The sequence below is a fragment of the Periplaneta americana genome, chromosome 9 (genome assembly GCF_040183065.1).
Source record: "Periplaneta americana isolate PAMFEO1 chromosome 9, P.americana_PAMFEO1_priV1, whole genome shotgun sequence".
Taxonomy (NCBI): domain Eukaryota; kingdom Metazoa; phylum Arthropoda; class Insecta; order Blattodea; family Blattidae; genus Periplaneta; species Periplaneta americana.
Genome location: NC_091125.1, coordinates 93,767,741 through 93,784,708, shown reverse-complemented (window position 1 = coordinate 93,784,708; position 16,968 = coordinate 93,767,741). Strand labels below are relative to the sequence as shown.

Here is a 16,968-nt window from a genome sequence, read left to right as displayed (position 1 = left end):
AACCACATATTTTAACATTATTTCCGTTCTCGTTCTCGTTGTCGTTTCCGTTCCCGGTTTATTGTGAATCAGCCTTGAGGCAGAATCTTTATGCTGGAGTTCATGTGATCGAAAGTCATGCATATAGTCTAAACTGATAGGCATTACATAGTACGATCATTCATAAAATAACAAACTGTAAAATACGTGACACTGTTATATATACATATATATATATATATTTATATATATATATATATATATATATATATATATATATCTCTCAAAATATGCATTCATATCTTTTACACTCTGTTTAATACACATATTTATTGCCTGTTTACAAGGTAATACAGTAGCACAAAAGTACAAACTTACCCCATAGAGATACATAGCCTACATTAAATATTCACACAGACCGAGCGAAATAGCTCAGATCATAACGTTTGAGACCCATTCGGGACGTCACGGGTTCAAACTCCGTGGCCAGCCAATGTGACTTAAGTTTTTTTTACAGCTTCCCTCAGTCACAAAGGCAAACGCCGGATCGAAAATTTACTTACCATGATTTATAACCGCCTTAATCACCAATATTATAAACATTACAATACAAAATCTAAAATAGTTACATGAACACAAGCCGTCATATGACACATAATGGAAACAGAAATTCAACAATAGTCAACTGCCTACTGATACCTAAAAAAAACTACACACGCGATATGATCATAGCTATTAAAGCGTGTATATAAATATAAGCATATAAAAATATTGATACATACATCAACAAACACATACATAGTACTTATTTGTATTCAGAATATTGTTTTATTACGTCTATGCCTACGTACTGACATGTTTCCTCCTCTGTTCTCTCTAGCGTGAGAATTTAGCCTGCAGAGATATCTGTGAACAAAGTAGGAAACGTGTAAACAATCTTACAAGGTACATTCGCGAAGTACCTGACTGATAATGCTATAAAATCAAACATGATGGAAAGTTCAGCTGTAATCAATGTATATGGTACTAATTGTAGCTGCCTATAGTGGCAATTATACAGTGTTTATGAGCCTAGATATACCTGTATTGGTATATTGATGAATACGGAAGGAAACTCAGCTATAACTAGCAGAAATATTCTTACACCACATAGAACAGATATACATACTAAACAAAGACAACAACAAACACGCAGACAACATCATATATTGGCACAGATACGTAGATGACATACTAATATTGTACAAAGGAAACAAAAGACAGATCCAAAACCTACATTAACACATAAACAAAATACACCCAAATCTACACTACACATTAGAAATTGAAAACAACAAATCCATAAATTTTCTAGACATCACAATAACAAAAGTAGACAACAAACACACATTCAAAGTATACAGAAAACCAACAATAACAACACACATACACAACACATCCAACCACCCCACACAACACAAACAAGCTGCATTCCGAACAATGGTACACAGACTACTCAACATGCCAATGAACCAACAAGATTACAACGAAGAGCTAAACACAATCAAATACATAGCACAAGAAAACGGATACAGCCCTAACATAATAGACAACATAATACGTAAGACAAAACGTAATGACAAAAAACATAGGAATACAATACAAACACAAGAACACAAAAAATACATCATACGAAAACAAAAACACACACAAAATTGCAACCTCATTCAAGAAATTAAATTACAACATCGCATACAGAACAAATAACACTCTACAAAAACATCTCAACACACAAACAACACAAACAAACAAGTACAACCACACAGGCGTATACAAACTCAAATGTAACACCTGCAACAACTTCTATATAGGACAGACAGGCAGATCGTTTCAAACACGTTACAAAGAACACATCACAGCCATAACAAAATTACAAAACACCTCCACATATGCAGAACACATCACAAATGCTAATCACACCCACAGAGATATCAACACAGACATGGAAATACTACAAATCCAACCAAAAAGCCAGAAACTAAACACACTAGAACAATATGAAATATACAGACACACAAAAACACACCCCAACGAAATTCTCAACACACAACTCAACTTCAGAACACACACACTCTTTGACTCTACACTATACCACAGGGACACACCCTCACAGGAAACAGAGCAAGTGGCGCCAAGACCAACAATGACCAGTTCTGAAGATGACCCATAAATAGGTCGAAACATGTAAACGAGGTACGTTGAAATTTAACACAGGAAAGTCTTACCATACATATTCCGAATATAAATAATGATTATCAGTCAGGCACTTCGCGAATGTACCTTGTTAGATACAAAAAAGACTGATCTTTTCTAGCGTGAATTTGTCTAAGTGCTTCACACGACTAGGGAAAGGATGGTTACTTTGCATCTAATTTACCCCTTGAATATATCTTTGTTATGGATTAGTTGTAACTTATAGTATTTGATCTATAAACAAAACAGAAAAGCAACAAATAAAAAGACCACTGTAAAAAGGAGTAGTCGTACATAAGAAATTCCTTGACGTGTAAACCTAAGCTCTCACGGAAACAATCGAAGTCTTCTCCGAAGTGGACTTCGAGTATGGCAGACAACCTTTTTTTTTTTTGTGGTTATACAAGAATCAGAAAACTGAATTTTGCATAGATGCCTCTGTTAAGAACATGAAACATTTTCGTGCCGTAAATCTACGGCACACTTAGCCTTATATTCTTTTCAATTAAATCTGTGGTAAATAGTATAATTGTAATAGGCCTACGAGTATGGAAAGGACACTATTGCAAAATCGATATGAATTTTGAAATTGCCATTTCGCAAGTGTGTTACATGCAATTTTTCTACAAAAACGGCCATTCAATAAATCGAGAAAAAAATTATAAAAGTCAAAATGACAGTCTTCATATTTTATATCGAAACTCATATTGTAAGATACGTTTTAAGAAGTCGATGATCTCTTGGCAACAGTAATATACTGTTGATGTAAACAACAGTTCAAGTTAAGTAGGAAATTCAATTCTGTAAGCACACTGAAGAATTTGCGTCAAAAATAATGTATTCTGCTGATATAAATGAAACCAACTTCAAGTATGATTAATGTTTATATTAACCCCTAATAACAATTTGATAAATCAGTCGTTTCATGCGAATGTCATCAATGAAATTTTATAGTAATTATAAACAGTTATTTTCTGTTGTAGATGCATTTATTTGCACGTCAGTTATTCATAGATTTCAAAAAGGCATATGACTCGGTTAAGAGGGAAGTTTTATGTAATATTATTATTGAATTTGCCCCAAGAAACTAGTTCGATTAATTAAAATGTGTGTCAGTGAAACGTACAGTAGGCCTGTCCGTATAGGTTAGTTTCTGTCGGATGCTTTTTCAATTCACTGTACTATTACCTTTACTTTTTAACTTTGGTCTAGAATATGCCAATAGGAAAGTGCTGGATAACAAAGAGAGTTTGGAATTGAACGGGTTCGTCAGCTTCTCGTCTATGCGGATGACGTGAACATGTTAGGAGAAAATCCACTAACTATTGAGGAAAACAAGGGAATTTTTCTCGTATTTATCACTAAGGGAATTTTACTTGAATCAAGTAAAAGATAGGTTTGGAAGTAAATCCCGAAAAGATAAAGTATATGATTATGTCTCGTGACCAGAATAGGCCTATTGTACGAAATGAAAATATAAAAATTGCATATTTATCCTTTGAAGAGGTGGAAAAACTAAAAAATTTTGGAGCAACAGTAACAAATATAAATGACGCTCGGTAGGAAATTAAACGCAGAATAAATATGGGAAATGCCTGTTATTATTCGGTTCAGAAGCTTCTGTCATCCAATTTGCTCTTAAAAGAGCTGAAATTTAGAATTAATAAAACAGTTATATTATCGGTTGTTCTGGATGGTTGTGAACCTTGGACTCTCATTTTGAGAGAGGAACAGAGATAAAGAGTGTTTGAGAATAAGGTGCTTAGGAAAATATTTGTAGCTAAGAGGGATGAAGTTACAAGAGAATAGAGAAAGTTACACAATGCAGAACTGCAGGTATTGTATTCTTCACCAGACATAATTAGGAACATTAAATCCAGACGTTTGAGATGGGCAGGGCATGTAGCACGTATGGGCGAATCATAAATGCATATAGTGTGTTAGTTGGGAGGTCAGAGGGAAAAAGACCTTTAGGGAGGCCGAGACGCACATGGGAAGATAATATTAAAACGGATTTGAGGGAGGTGGGATATGATGATAGAGCTGGATTAATCTTGCTCAGGATAGGGACCAATGGCGGGCTTATGTGAGGGCGGCAATGAACCTCCGGATTCCTTAAAAGCAGTAAGTAAGTAAGGATGTATTTATTACGAAGTGTGAGGAAAATTTATTTTCGTACTCATTGTAGGAAATCTTACTTTCAGTGCTAGTTCTTTTGTCGGAAATGCTGCCTTTCTACACTTCCGTAGAAAAAGTATTTAGCTACCCACATGTTACAAATCATCCCGAACTAATGCGCAATTTAGAAGACCCTAAATTTGAGGAGCTCGGTGGAAAAGGGGCCCATGCCACAAAAACTCCGGTAGACACATGCTACAAGACTGGAAGTTCATAAAAGAGGTAACAAATGGCAAGATCTGTTGGATTATCAAAGAAACTAAAAACCAACAAGAATGTGGCATGGGCTCCTTTTCCGCTGAGCCCCTCTAGACTGACTTTACATATTGTGCATTTGAGCGTGTCCTGAAATCCTGTTGATGATCAGGACTCCCACATCTGTAGTTTCCGTCCAAATTAAGATGGCTCTCGCAGCCAGCCAGAACAGCCAGACGAATATGCAGAGGAGAGAGATCTTAATAAGCTGATGGAGCATGTACAGCCTGAAATGAAAATGAAAATTATGTAACACTGTTAGCAGTACTATCACAGAAAAAGGAATTAACAGAAACAGGTTGTCTCATAATATGTGAGGCAAGTGCATGGTTTAGACTGCTTTGGAATTCAAAAACTCTTTGCTAAACCCAACGAGCTAGAAATAAGAATACTTCTAGCTCGTTGGCTAAACCCATGGTATTTTTCTAATGAAAATAAACGTTTTCTGTCCAAACGCGCGCCATACATTTTATTACGTGCAGGGATGGTACTATAGTCTTCCTTTGTTTACGTTCATCGTCAAAGAACTGGTGAATAGATTTCGGAGTCAATGTTCATCAGACCGTAAAGAAATACCCGGTGACAATGAGGATTTTACCTTAGGTCAGGCATGCCACAAATGAGATACTGAATGCGCAGTGTATGTGCGCGGATCGCCGGACTGTGCAGATTGCGTCATTCACGCGTTGCTCTTACCACTTCTTAGTTGGAGGGGTGTACAAAAATCTATTCTGCTCTCTAGTGTTGTATTACATTGACATTTGAACATATAAAAACGCTTAGCAGAAGGACAAAAACACAATTATTGTCAGTGTCTATATTTAACAATTGTGATACAAGAAACATTATGCTTACTCAGTTATATTTCACAAAGCAGTGGTTTGTAAAGCATCATTTATTAAATGATTTTATACAGTATTTGCAATAATTTCGAAACAACAAAAAATGAACACAGTATTTCATTTTACGAAGTAGGCACTAATTATTTTAAAGTAATACTCTTTCATTGTTCGTCAAGCATTATTGGGACCATTGGTACACAAATGTCAAAGAAAATATTTTATTCCTAATTACATGCAGTAGGACATTGTGAGATTTCTACACTGAAATCATTTCCTTTCTGTAGCCTATGTCAATATAAATTAACATTAACTTTAATAAATTGTATAAATTAAGCTTAGAACTTAAATTTCTATATAGTTTATTTGGAAAAACGTTGAGAGCAAGTATCAGCAAGTTGGGAGTGTTACTGAAAGTTAAAACCGTAGTTCACAAGCTGTGAAGCGACGACTTTCTCTTTATATCAGATTTAAAGAATTATTTATTAACGTAAGTATATTAACAAAATATAGTGACCTGAGATGGAAAATTTGTCATTATATTCTTCCAAGAAACTTCACTTTGCAAATAGCTCCCTTACAGCCTCAAGAGCCTCACATGTATTCCTCATTCAGTATTCTCATCACTTATCAGCTTATCAAATAGAAGTTGTAAGTCGTCTAACATTTGATGGCTTGGTTAGTACAGATTCCAAAATAAGTCATTGTCAAGTTCGTTTTTCCGTGAGAGTATTCATTAAGAAATATCATATTTTGAGAACTTTATTAATCTCATGTACAGTGTCACGAAACTATTAGCTCGACATGGGCTGATGAAAGCCTTTCATTTTAAAATTAGGCCTATTATTGTTGCCTGAGGAAAACAATTATGTTATATGATTCCCGATTCCTCGTCTTCATTATATCTGTGGACTCCTCACTATATTTTTCATAACGCATTCACAGTCACAGTTCAATTAGCACCCATACTAAAACTGTGTTACTGAAACAAAATCCAATCTGATACTGCAGATACTGTACAGTCCCGTCGCACTCCCCTCCAAGCCGATTCACTCCCTTCGTGTAGAGGAGAATAGAAACTGCACATCGCACAGAGACAACTGCACAATGTGCAGGGTTTGGGCATGCCTGCCTTAGATAGAGTAAACGTTTGCTGAGCTTGGACTGTACTACGTTACAATACTAACTTTTAGGTCTTCAAAATCCAAGCCTTCGGAATTACTGTGTGATGTACATCCTCAGACACACTGGAATTCCCCAAGACTAGGTAACCTGTAGTTAATACAGCATCGTTAAATATCTGATGAAAATTACTCTGTATTCTACTGACTGTATCTTTCTGGCATGATATTTTATAAAGCGTATTCAAGAGCTCGGCAGTCTCATGGCGCAACTGGGAACACATTATACTGATACTGTAGATAATGCACAGGCCTACATAGATTTAAGTTCTGTCCATAGACAATAGAAGACCTCCAACTCTTTTTATATTGTCTAGAGACTATTGAAATTACAAATGAATGTTATTGCCAGTGGTCCCAGTTGTTTTTCCTTTCTTGCCATTGGATAATTGAAGAGAAGCACAAAAAAAAAAAAAAAAAAAAAGTAAATGTAGGCCCTACAGATTAAACTGAGATATTGATGTCGGTGAACACTATCTAAAAACTATCAGATTCAATGGGAAATCACCGAAGTTGGCAACATTGCACATGAGTTACGAAATAATGGAATTATAAATTTAAATATATATTCATATTGGAAGCACCTAAATCTGATTATCTAATCCCAAAAATGACTTTTCATAAAGTCGAAACAAGCTAAATCGCATTCTCGCGTCCAAAAACGGTAAATTATCCCAGTTAAAGGAAACTTTTAGGTTCATTTTCAATTTAAAATTAACAAATATACAATAATTGCTCATTTCATAGTATAGGAGTCATCAAAGAAATACGCTGGAGGTTAAGGATCGATAATAGCGCAATCTAGTTCGGCCATGCATGCATGACTCGTACGCGTTCCCGGACGAAAGAAAGACTTGAATTTTTTTTTAGTAGGTTATTTTACGACGCTTTATCAACAGCTCAGGTTATTTAGCGTATGAATGAGATGAAGGTGATAATGCCGGTGAAATGAGTCCGGGGTCCAACACCGAAAGTTACCCAGCATTTGCTCATATTGGGTTGAGGGAAAACCCCGGAAAAAACCTTAACCAGGTAACTTGCCCCGACCGGGAATCGAACCCGGGCCACCTGGTTTCGCGGCTAGGCATGCTAACCGTTACTCCACAGGCGTGGACAGAAAGACTTGAAAGAGCCGTAACTGGAACATATTGTGATAGTACTTGATTTATTCTATAATTCCTATAATTGTTGAGGACACTCAGGAACTTACCTGTTTCTTTTCTTGATGGCTTTCGAGAGTGTGAGAGGACTCTCACCGAGAATGTAAGTGCGAAGGCCAACTAGGCAGTTTTTTACGAATTCCTCCCAGTCCAGTTCCTTGGGATTGAAGTCGAATTTGGCGCTGTCCTGCTCGCTCAGCAAACTTCTCAGACGATCTACGTTGCCTGAATTGAAGATCCAGGTTTGATTACATACCTTGGAGTACAGGTTCAGCTGCGTCTGCTGGTGTCTGTAGCGGTTCAGCATCCTGCCACAATTACAAGCAATTTCTAGAAAACAAGTCAGTTTATCGGGCTATCTTTACATAGCGTATCCAACCGACTATGCGCTATTCCTACTATACGTGTTCGGCATCTCGGACTCTACAGTCCCGTCGCTCTTATTTCCGGCAGCCAATCACGTTGCAAGTCGGCTACATTTAAAAGTGTGCGTCTTGTGATTCGCTGCTGATAATGTTATGCACTTCCTAAAGCTCGATAAATACTTAGTATAATCCCCCGCCATTTTGGCTCTTTCGTTGGCATTCGCAGGAAGCACACGAGACGTTATTTGCCGCTCAATTATTTGTTCAATTACAGCGTGTTTCATTTATTATCACAAGAGCTACGACATGATAATGTTTAACGGTGCGGCAAATAGATTCCTCGTCTGGTAGCTCGGCAACGAAAGAACAAAAATGGCGAACGATACTATCTACCTAGACTTTATAGAGCCTTCACTTCCTAAGATGTAATCAAAAAGGAGGAGTCACGACGGGAATAACAGCGACGCGACTATAGCAAGAATTCAGGAAGGTGGCACTGTAACCCTTCTACGTAGTGATGAACTGATGAGCATAACGTATCCCTTACTGTACCCATTTAAAGGCTGGTTCACAATAAACCGGAAACGAGAACCGGAACGGAAACGAAAACGGTAAAATTGTTAAAATGTGTACATTTAAATGTGAGCATTCACAATTAACGAAAAGCTTACCGGAGCCCGGGATCGGGAACGGAGAGTTGGCCAAGTTTCAACTTTGGCGTTCACGTTTCCGATCACAGCCCACTAGATTCATTCTATTGCCATCTAAAAGCTATTTTGTCATCGTATATTTTGTAGCAAGAAGACCGTGACATAACCTTTGCATTATTTTGTTCTGTGCTGTGCATCATGGAGCAAGTTTTATTTGATGAGATTCTAATATTGAGTGTTGAGGAAAATCCTCACGTTTACGATAAGCGGCGCGCCTCGTATAAAGATGGGAAAATGAAGGAGAATACGTGGCTTTCAATAGCTGCATCTTTGAACACCGATCGTAAGTGAATCATATTTTATTACTGTATTGGTTTTTTGACACACTACATATTCATACTTCAATTCAATACTACTGTTGTGTTCATTTTTGTTCTATTACAAATGTTTCTTCTCTAATTATTTTACGTTATGGTAGACTTAAAATAGGTTGTGGTAATAAAGATGCATGGGCATATTTATAGTACCGTACCTAATGAAATGTTTTAGTTGAAATTTCGAAGTTGGTTAACCTGTGTTTATGATGGCTGCCTTGTACTCGTGAGAGAATGCCATTGGTCAATTATACACAAATAACATCAGAATGCGTAATATCGACTTTACATATCGTTATTGACATGCATATCGATATACATAGTCGTCTACGTTCTCGGGTTATTTTGAATCAAAAATTTTCATATTCACGTCCTCTGCTTCTCGTTTTCATTCTGGTTCTCGTTCCCGGTTTATTGTGAACCAGCCTTAACACGACTTAATTCATGGAGGTCGCCGCTTTTTAGTCGTCTAAATAACACTAGCCATTCGCGCTTAAGCAACTTTGCGTTAAAACTCAGTCACTGTTAATTATGGTTAGTTAAACATTACATGCGCCCAGACAAAATATTGTAGCCACGAAGATGAAAAGTATGAGCCAATTAGCGTGTAAAGCTTTATAGTCTACTACTAGTCGTCAATAATGATGATGATAATAATAATAATAATAATAATAATAATAATAATAATAATAATAATAATTACTGTTGCACAGCCCGATCGGTATTGGAGGTATTCATTATACCACCATCATAATCGTCAAACGTCATGAAATTGGACCGTACGATTTGTTCCGACCTCAGTCATCCAGACGTCTCCTATTAAGACGCCCTTGATATCTTCTGCCCTGAGTCTGTATTTAAATCATCACATACCATATTTTATTTAGGCCTATATTATATATGTTTATATTTTTGTGACACTGTCGAAATTTGCTGCTGCTACGACCACTCCACCACCACCATTACTATACTACTACTTCCACCACCACTATTGCTGCTGCTACTACTACTACTACTACTACTACTACTACTACTACTACTACTACTACTACTACTACTACTACTACTACTACTACTACTACTTATTCTTTTATTGTTTTTAATTTATACCCATTGCATGGCAAAGCGAGACCACATGAATTTCTCGTTAGCATTTGTATTGTCATGTTTAACATTGAACTATTTGCAATTTATTTTATCATGTTATCTTTCGTACGTAACTCTTCGCAATTTAGTTTGTGACTTATGCTTACATAGGTTAATTTAATTTACATTACTCACGGACCAAGATATATTCTACGTCAAAATTTTATTGGCCACATGTATTGTTTTTGAACACCCCTTCTTTTTTTTTTAGTTCATACTGCTACGGATTTTCGAAAACCAACAGCCTATTAAACTAAATGAGACAAAGTCTCTAATATTTAACTATGCTCCCTCTTGAAGTGCACCTTGGTATAAATTTGTAAATTGCGCCAGTGAGAGTAATTCCCCTGGCAAACTCACTTGGTCTTGTGGCCGGAGAGTAGCAGGCCGACGTCCGCCAGCAGGGCGGGCAGCAAGTGCAGGAGCAGCACCAGCATCCAATACAACACGGGCGAAAGTACGGGCGTGAAACTGACAGCCCAGGACGCGGCGGTGGACGGCGTGTGCCAGCTGTGCTTCACTATCAGGCCGGCCAGCTCGTCCCACGTGATGGGCTGCGAGAACGACGATACAAAGTTGTACACTGCCTGCTCGTCACCCAACCTGCGTAGAGAACCATCGTTACCAACTTAACCTTACCATCATTCATGTGCCATCCTAACCATCGTCATAATTGCAGTGGCCATCAGTATAGTAGTAGTGTTGGTGGAGGTGGTGGTGGTGGTAGTGGTAGTATTGGTAGTGATTATAGTAGTAGTGGTGTTGGTAGTGGCGGTAGCGGTAGTGGTGGTGGTGGTGGTGGTGGTGGTGGTGGTGGTGGTTGTAGTAGTAGTAGTAGTAGTAGTAGTAGTAGTAGTAGTAGTAGTAGTAGTAGTAGTAGTACTCACTATCATAATCAACCATAGCTATTCTCAGCATCCTAAACAAACATAACTATTCTCACCATCAAAATCTATCATAACCATTTTCACTGTAATCACTCAAAAACTATTCTCACTATAATCACTCATAGCTATTCCCGCCATCATACTCTGTAATTTTCAAAATCACCAGTCATAGCAACTATTAGTCATAATCATTTTTACCAACTCTCGCCGTCATAATCAATCATAGCAATTATCACAGTCATAATCAATCGTAGCAACCATCTCCGTCATAATCAATCGTAGCAACCATCTCCGTCATAATCAATCGTAGCAACCATCTCCGACATAAACGTAGCAACCATCTCCGACATAAACGTAGCAACCATCTCCGTCATAATCAATCGTACCAACCATCACCGTCATAATCAATCGTAGCAACCATCTCCGTCATAATCAATCGTAGCAACCATCTCCGTCATAATCAATCGTAGCAACCATCTCCGACATAAACGTAGCAACCATCTCCGTCATAATCAATCGTACCAACCATCACCGTCATAATCAATCGTAGCAATCATCACAGCCATAACCAATCGTAACAACCATCACCGTCATAATCAATGATAGCAACCTTCACTATCATAATCAATCGTAGCAACCTTCACCGTCATAATCAATCGTAGCAACCATCTCCGTCATAATCAATCGTAGCAACCATCTCCGTCATAATCAATCGTAGCAACCATCACCGTCATAATCAATCGTAGCAACCATCTCCGTCATAATCAATCGTAGCAACCATCTCTGTCATAATCAATCGTAGCAATCATCACAGCCATAATCAATCGTAACAATCATCACCGTCATAATCAATGGAGCAATCTTCACCTTCATAATCAATCGTAGCAATCTTCACCGTCATAATCAATCACAGCAACCATCACCGTCACTATCACAACAACTCTCAATATCATAATGAATCGTAGCAATAAAATTGCCACTATCGTAAACAATCGTGACAATAATTTCTCACCATCATAGCCTTTTCAACATCATAACTGAAAAGAGTATTCCCAAAACTCGATCAGTCCATTTGGCCATTTTTATGATTGATATGGTAGAGTGTTAATTATAACAAGCGTTACAAGTGGTAAGGAATAAAGGCGAATTACATAATGATTACATTTACTGCTTATTTACATGGTATCAATTTATTGTATTTCAACAGTGCACTTTTTCGCTCCTTCGACAACAATAAGTATTGTTCTTCTGAGGTCGACTCAATTTTTTTTTATGAGGGCAGGACTATTTATAATACGAGAGTTCAATTCGTCCCTGGTGTTTACACTGTTTTGTACACTTCGTCTTTCATCAACCCTTACAAACATAAATCGACAGGAGTAACGTCAGCGGACTTCGATGGTCAGTGCCTGTGGCCATCGCGGTCGATCCATCTTTTGGGGAATGTGAGACACACATGATGTGTCACCTGACAACTAAACTGTTCAGGGATTCATGCTAGAAGAATACGCCGTCTTTGTAGCTTGCTTACTTACAAATGGTTTTTAGGGAAGCCTGAGGTTCATTGCCGCCCTCGCGTAAGCCCCCCCATCGGTCGCTATTCTGAGCAAGATTAATCCAGTCCCTATCATCATATCCCACCTCCCTCGAAACCATATATTATCCTTCCGCCTACGTCTCGGCCTCCCCAAAGCTCTTTTTTCCTCACGTATCTCAAACTAACACTTCATACGCATTTCTGAATTCACCCATACGTGCTACATGCCCTGCCCATCTAAAACGTCTGAATTTAATGTTTCTAATTATGTTCGATGAAGGATACAAACTGTGCAGTTCTGCGTTGTGTAACTTTCTCAATTCTCCTCTAACTTCATCCCTCTTAGCCCCAAATATTTTCCTAAGCACCTTATTCTCGAACACTCTTAACCTCTATTCCTCTCTGAAACAGAACCATACAGAATAACCGATAATATAATTATTTTATAAATTCTTTCAGTATTTTTGAAAGCAGACTCGATGACAAAAGCTTCTCAACCGAATAATAACAGGCATTTCCCATATTTATTCTGCGTTTATTATCCTCCCGAGTGTCATTTATATTTGTTACTGTTGCTCCAAGATATTTTAAATTTTCCACCATTTGAAAGGATAAATTTCGAATTTTTATATTTCCATTTCGTACTATGATCACGAGAGACAATCATACACTTTGTCTTTTCGGAATTAGCTAAGGGAACTAAAACAGCATTTTCTCTGCACTATTATGGACAATACTGCCTTCAAACGATTTCAGAAGAGCGACACGTAGGTTCTGTAGTGAATAGTAGGAAGTCATTTATCGCTCCTTTATATCATGTGTAAGATTTGTTATGCCTTACATTCAAACAGCTGTATCTCCACACCTATTAAAAATTGGACACATGTTTATCGGATTTTCTTTTGCTCAAAATAGTCTGTACTACACCCCCCCCCCCCAAATATTTACTGTTTCTCCCTAATCACTCTGTATATGAGGCATGTATGATTTGCAAGGTTATAAAATAAATATTCTATAAGAGAGTAAACGTTACACATTACTTTCCGAATAATTCTCGTGCAAAAATTAACTAAAACATTATATTGCATGAATTGCTTTCTCTCGATTTTGTCCGCTCACCTCTTCCGCTCGTGGACGTCCCAAGCCGCTACTATGAGGGCGTTGGCCACCATGTCGCACGGCACGAGATCAGCCACGCAATCCTTACTCAAGCGCGCGGTTCTCATTCGGCCCAGACTCAAAGCCAGCACGCCAGCCATGATACCCCTAGGGTTGTCGATCCATCCAGATATTGGTTCCGCATTTGTAGACACCACTGGAACCACATATAGGCTACAGCTTAGGTAAGCAGAAATTATGATATGAATCACTTCACGGACTCATTCTGCTAAGAGTCACAATTTAAAACATTTGAATCATATTTAATACATCACGCTAGGGAATTTAGACTTCTTCTGCAGAAAATTGCTCTGAAGAAATTGCTGTTATAGGTTAACAACTGGTAAAACTCAGTTAAGGAAAGTTATTAAACCTCCCCACTTAAACATTATACTAACAAAATTATCCTGTCAGTTTCACTGTCTATTATATTAACACTAGAAACATACTGTTCTCCGTTATTTTCAACGTGATAAACACATTTTTTCCACTTATCTTTTCCATAATCTGCGAAAAGGCGGCGACACAATAGTTTCTTTACGTTAAGTGACGACCCAATTTCTGTTACATAAATACGATTGAAAAGACTGAAGACAACCGACTAAACATTTTTATCTGTCCCTCTAATTAAATAAAACCAATCAAAACTATAAAAGCTTACCTATTTTTAAAGCATGGTTGGATTTTAAAGATAAATATTTATGTACGCGCTACTTGATGGAACGCGAGCAGTCAGACATAAACTTTAACAAGTGATGACATCTTGTTGATTCATTCTATTAACATGATTTTTTTTCAACATAAAGCAAAATCTATTTAGACGATTTCATACACTACAACTATCCACTTATCTCTTCAAGAAAAAAAAATTATCGCTGATTGATTTTTCTACTTCAAAAACATATTTTCCTACGCTACAATAGTATAAAACAAACCGCAATTAGTGCACTTTCAGAATAAGAAGGCATATAAGGCAGAGCTAATTCAGGCCGGTCTATCTCGACTAGCCAGTGACAGTGAAGCGGTGTTGCCTAGTTAAATCGTCGCGAAGTCTCGCTGAAGCGTTGTGTATTAGTTTTTTCTTGCACGCACTACTTATGGCTAGGAATGAATTTCTGAGAGACAAAATTTCTGACGCCCTCTCCACAGGAGGAACTTTAAATCACTGTCCACATAAACTAGGTAATCGATAAAAGTTTCTTCTGCTTTCGAAAGATTTTAAGAATTTGTTCTACGAAGCTTCCACCATTTCCGAAACATTCATGTGACCTACTACTGGAAGAGAATAGGCTATCAATTTCAGTGAGGATTGAGAGCTTGAAGATCATTAGCGCAATAATTGTACTATTCCGCTAGAAATAGGTCTTGCGCAGTTACACATCCATGACTACATCGATTGCGTTTACCTTCCTGATAAGCGCATTACTAACCCATAACAGCTGACTACACGAAGGTTTCTGATTATTTAATTATCCAAACTGGCAACCACAGATGTCATAAGACAAACGCACACCTTGTTTCGCCACTCGACGATGGAGAAATGATAATGGCATTTAGGTCGAACGAAACAATGTTGCCACAAATGTAACTATAAATGTTACTATAGATTTCCGAGACTCGAATCCGAAGCGTTTGCATGGAGTCAGCGAAGGTCTGACCACTTAGCGACCGCAGGGACGTACAACGTGATAATCAAATAAATTAACAATTTTCAAAAGATTAATTTGACAGTCAACTTTACCAAGCTACATCTCTACTACCACTAGTGATCTGCGTTCACAGTTCGGGATATAGTGTTATGTAATGAACAGGTTAATCTATCTTAAACTGAGCAAAGCTTGCGTCGGAACTTTCTATAATGATACGTATTAGTATCTAAATTTAAAGGAAAAATGTACAGGCGAAGAGAAGTGCTGCTATTACTAATAATTTTTCTTGTAGGTATATTTCCACACATGAAAATTACAGTGTGACACGGAAGTCAGTTGACAAATGGGAAACGTTACTAATTGTAAAACTGAAATAATTATTATTGTACAAAGTAACATAATGACGTGTTCGCTTCAAGCTGTCCGTAATCTGAATGACCTTTTTCATTTGTAGACCTACTTTTAGGTTGCCAGTACATATTCTTCTTTTGTACTGCTAGATTTCTCTACCTTTTGTCTCCTTATGAGTGTTCTTGAATTAATTACTATGGAATACGTAAAATGAATACAGTACCAAAATTAAAGTAAGACATGTTGCTGTTAACAACAATATTGAATAATTTCAAGGAAAAATTGTTCCGGGGCCGGGTATCGATCCCGGGACCTCTGGTTGAACGTACCAGCGCTCTGCAAACTGAGCTACCCGGGAACTCCACCCGACACCGTCTCAAATTTTCCCTTTATATCCACACAACTCGGGTGGGCAGACGAAACGTCAGATACCCACATCGAGTGCACACAAATCTGTGTGACTTGGAATTGTAGTTTTCTGTTAACGTACACAGTGACGTATATATTATGCAAATCTAGCCTTTCAGGTAAAGCTTCCTGTAAAGCAGATTTGAATAATTTCAAGGGAAAAATTGTTCCGGGGCCGTGTATCGATCCCGGGACCTCTGGTTGAACGTACCAGCGCTCTGCCAACTGAGCTACCCGGGAACTCCACCCGACACCGTCTCAACTTTTCCCTTTATATTCACACAACTCGCGTGGGCACGTTGGTACATCATGTACATCATCGACATTTTTGGCAGACAGCGAACATATCACAACAGTTTACTCACCCGTAGATGACCGGAACACTCCAACAGGAAGACTACCTCCATACGTGTTCACTACACCTTCTGCTATTCCTTTGGTCAGGGTATAGGTATTCGGCCATGCTCCCACCAGTCTGTGGGCACACATGTCAGAGTATCGTAAACTATTCATCTTTAATATCTATTGTTGTGTTTCTGTCATTTGTGCTCCTTGCTGAATCTGCCTCGAATTTTGTAAATGTTATTTGGTTCAAGTATGGAGCGGCCTGTTTCCCGCC

The 16,968-nt window shown here is 37.9% G+C and overlaps 1 protein-coding gene across 1 annotated transcript in view; it reads right to left on the bottom strand.

Moving 5' to 3' along the window:
* Window positions 1–278: 278 nt before the first annotated feature.
* Window positions 279–16,968, bottom strand: part of LOC138706259 (fatty acyl-CoA reductase wat-like) — a 60,134-nt gene continuing 43,444 nt past the window's right edge. Inside the window, exons 6-10 of the mRNA XM_069835332.1 lie at window positions 16,715–16,824; window positions 13,903–14,098; window positions 10,720–10,962; window positions 7,875–8,132; window positions 279–4,871 (exon numbers count right to left, since the gene is read on the bottom strand). Coding sequence (XP_069691433.1) covers window positions 4,709–4,871; window positions 7,875–8,132; window positions 10,720–10,962; window positions 13,903–14,098; window positions 16,715–16,824 — 970 coding nt within the window. The 3' untranslated portion in view covers window positions 279–4,708. The remainder of the gene's footprint in view (window positions 4,872–7,874; window positions 8,133–10,719; window positions 10,963–13,902; window positions 14,099–16,714; window positions 16,825–16,968) is intronic.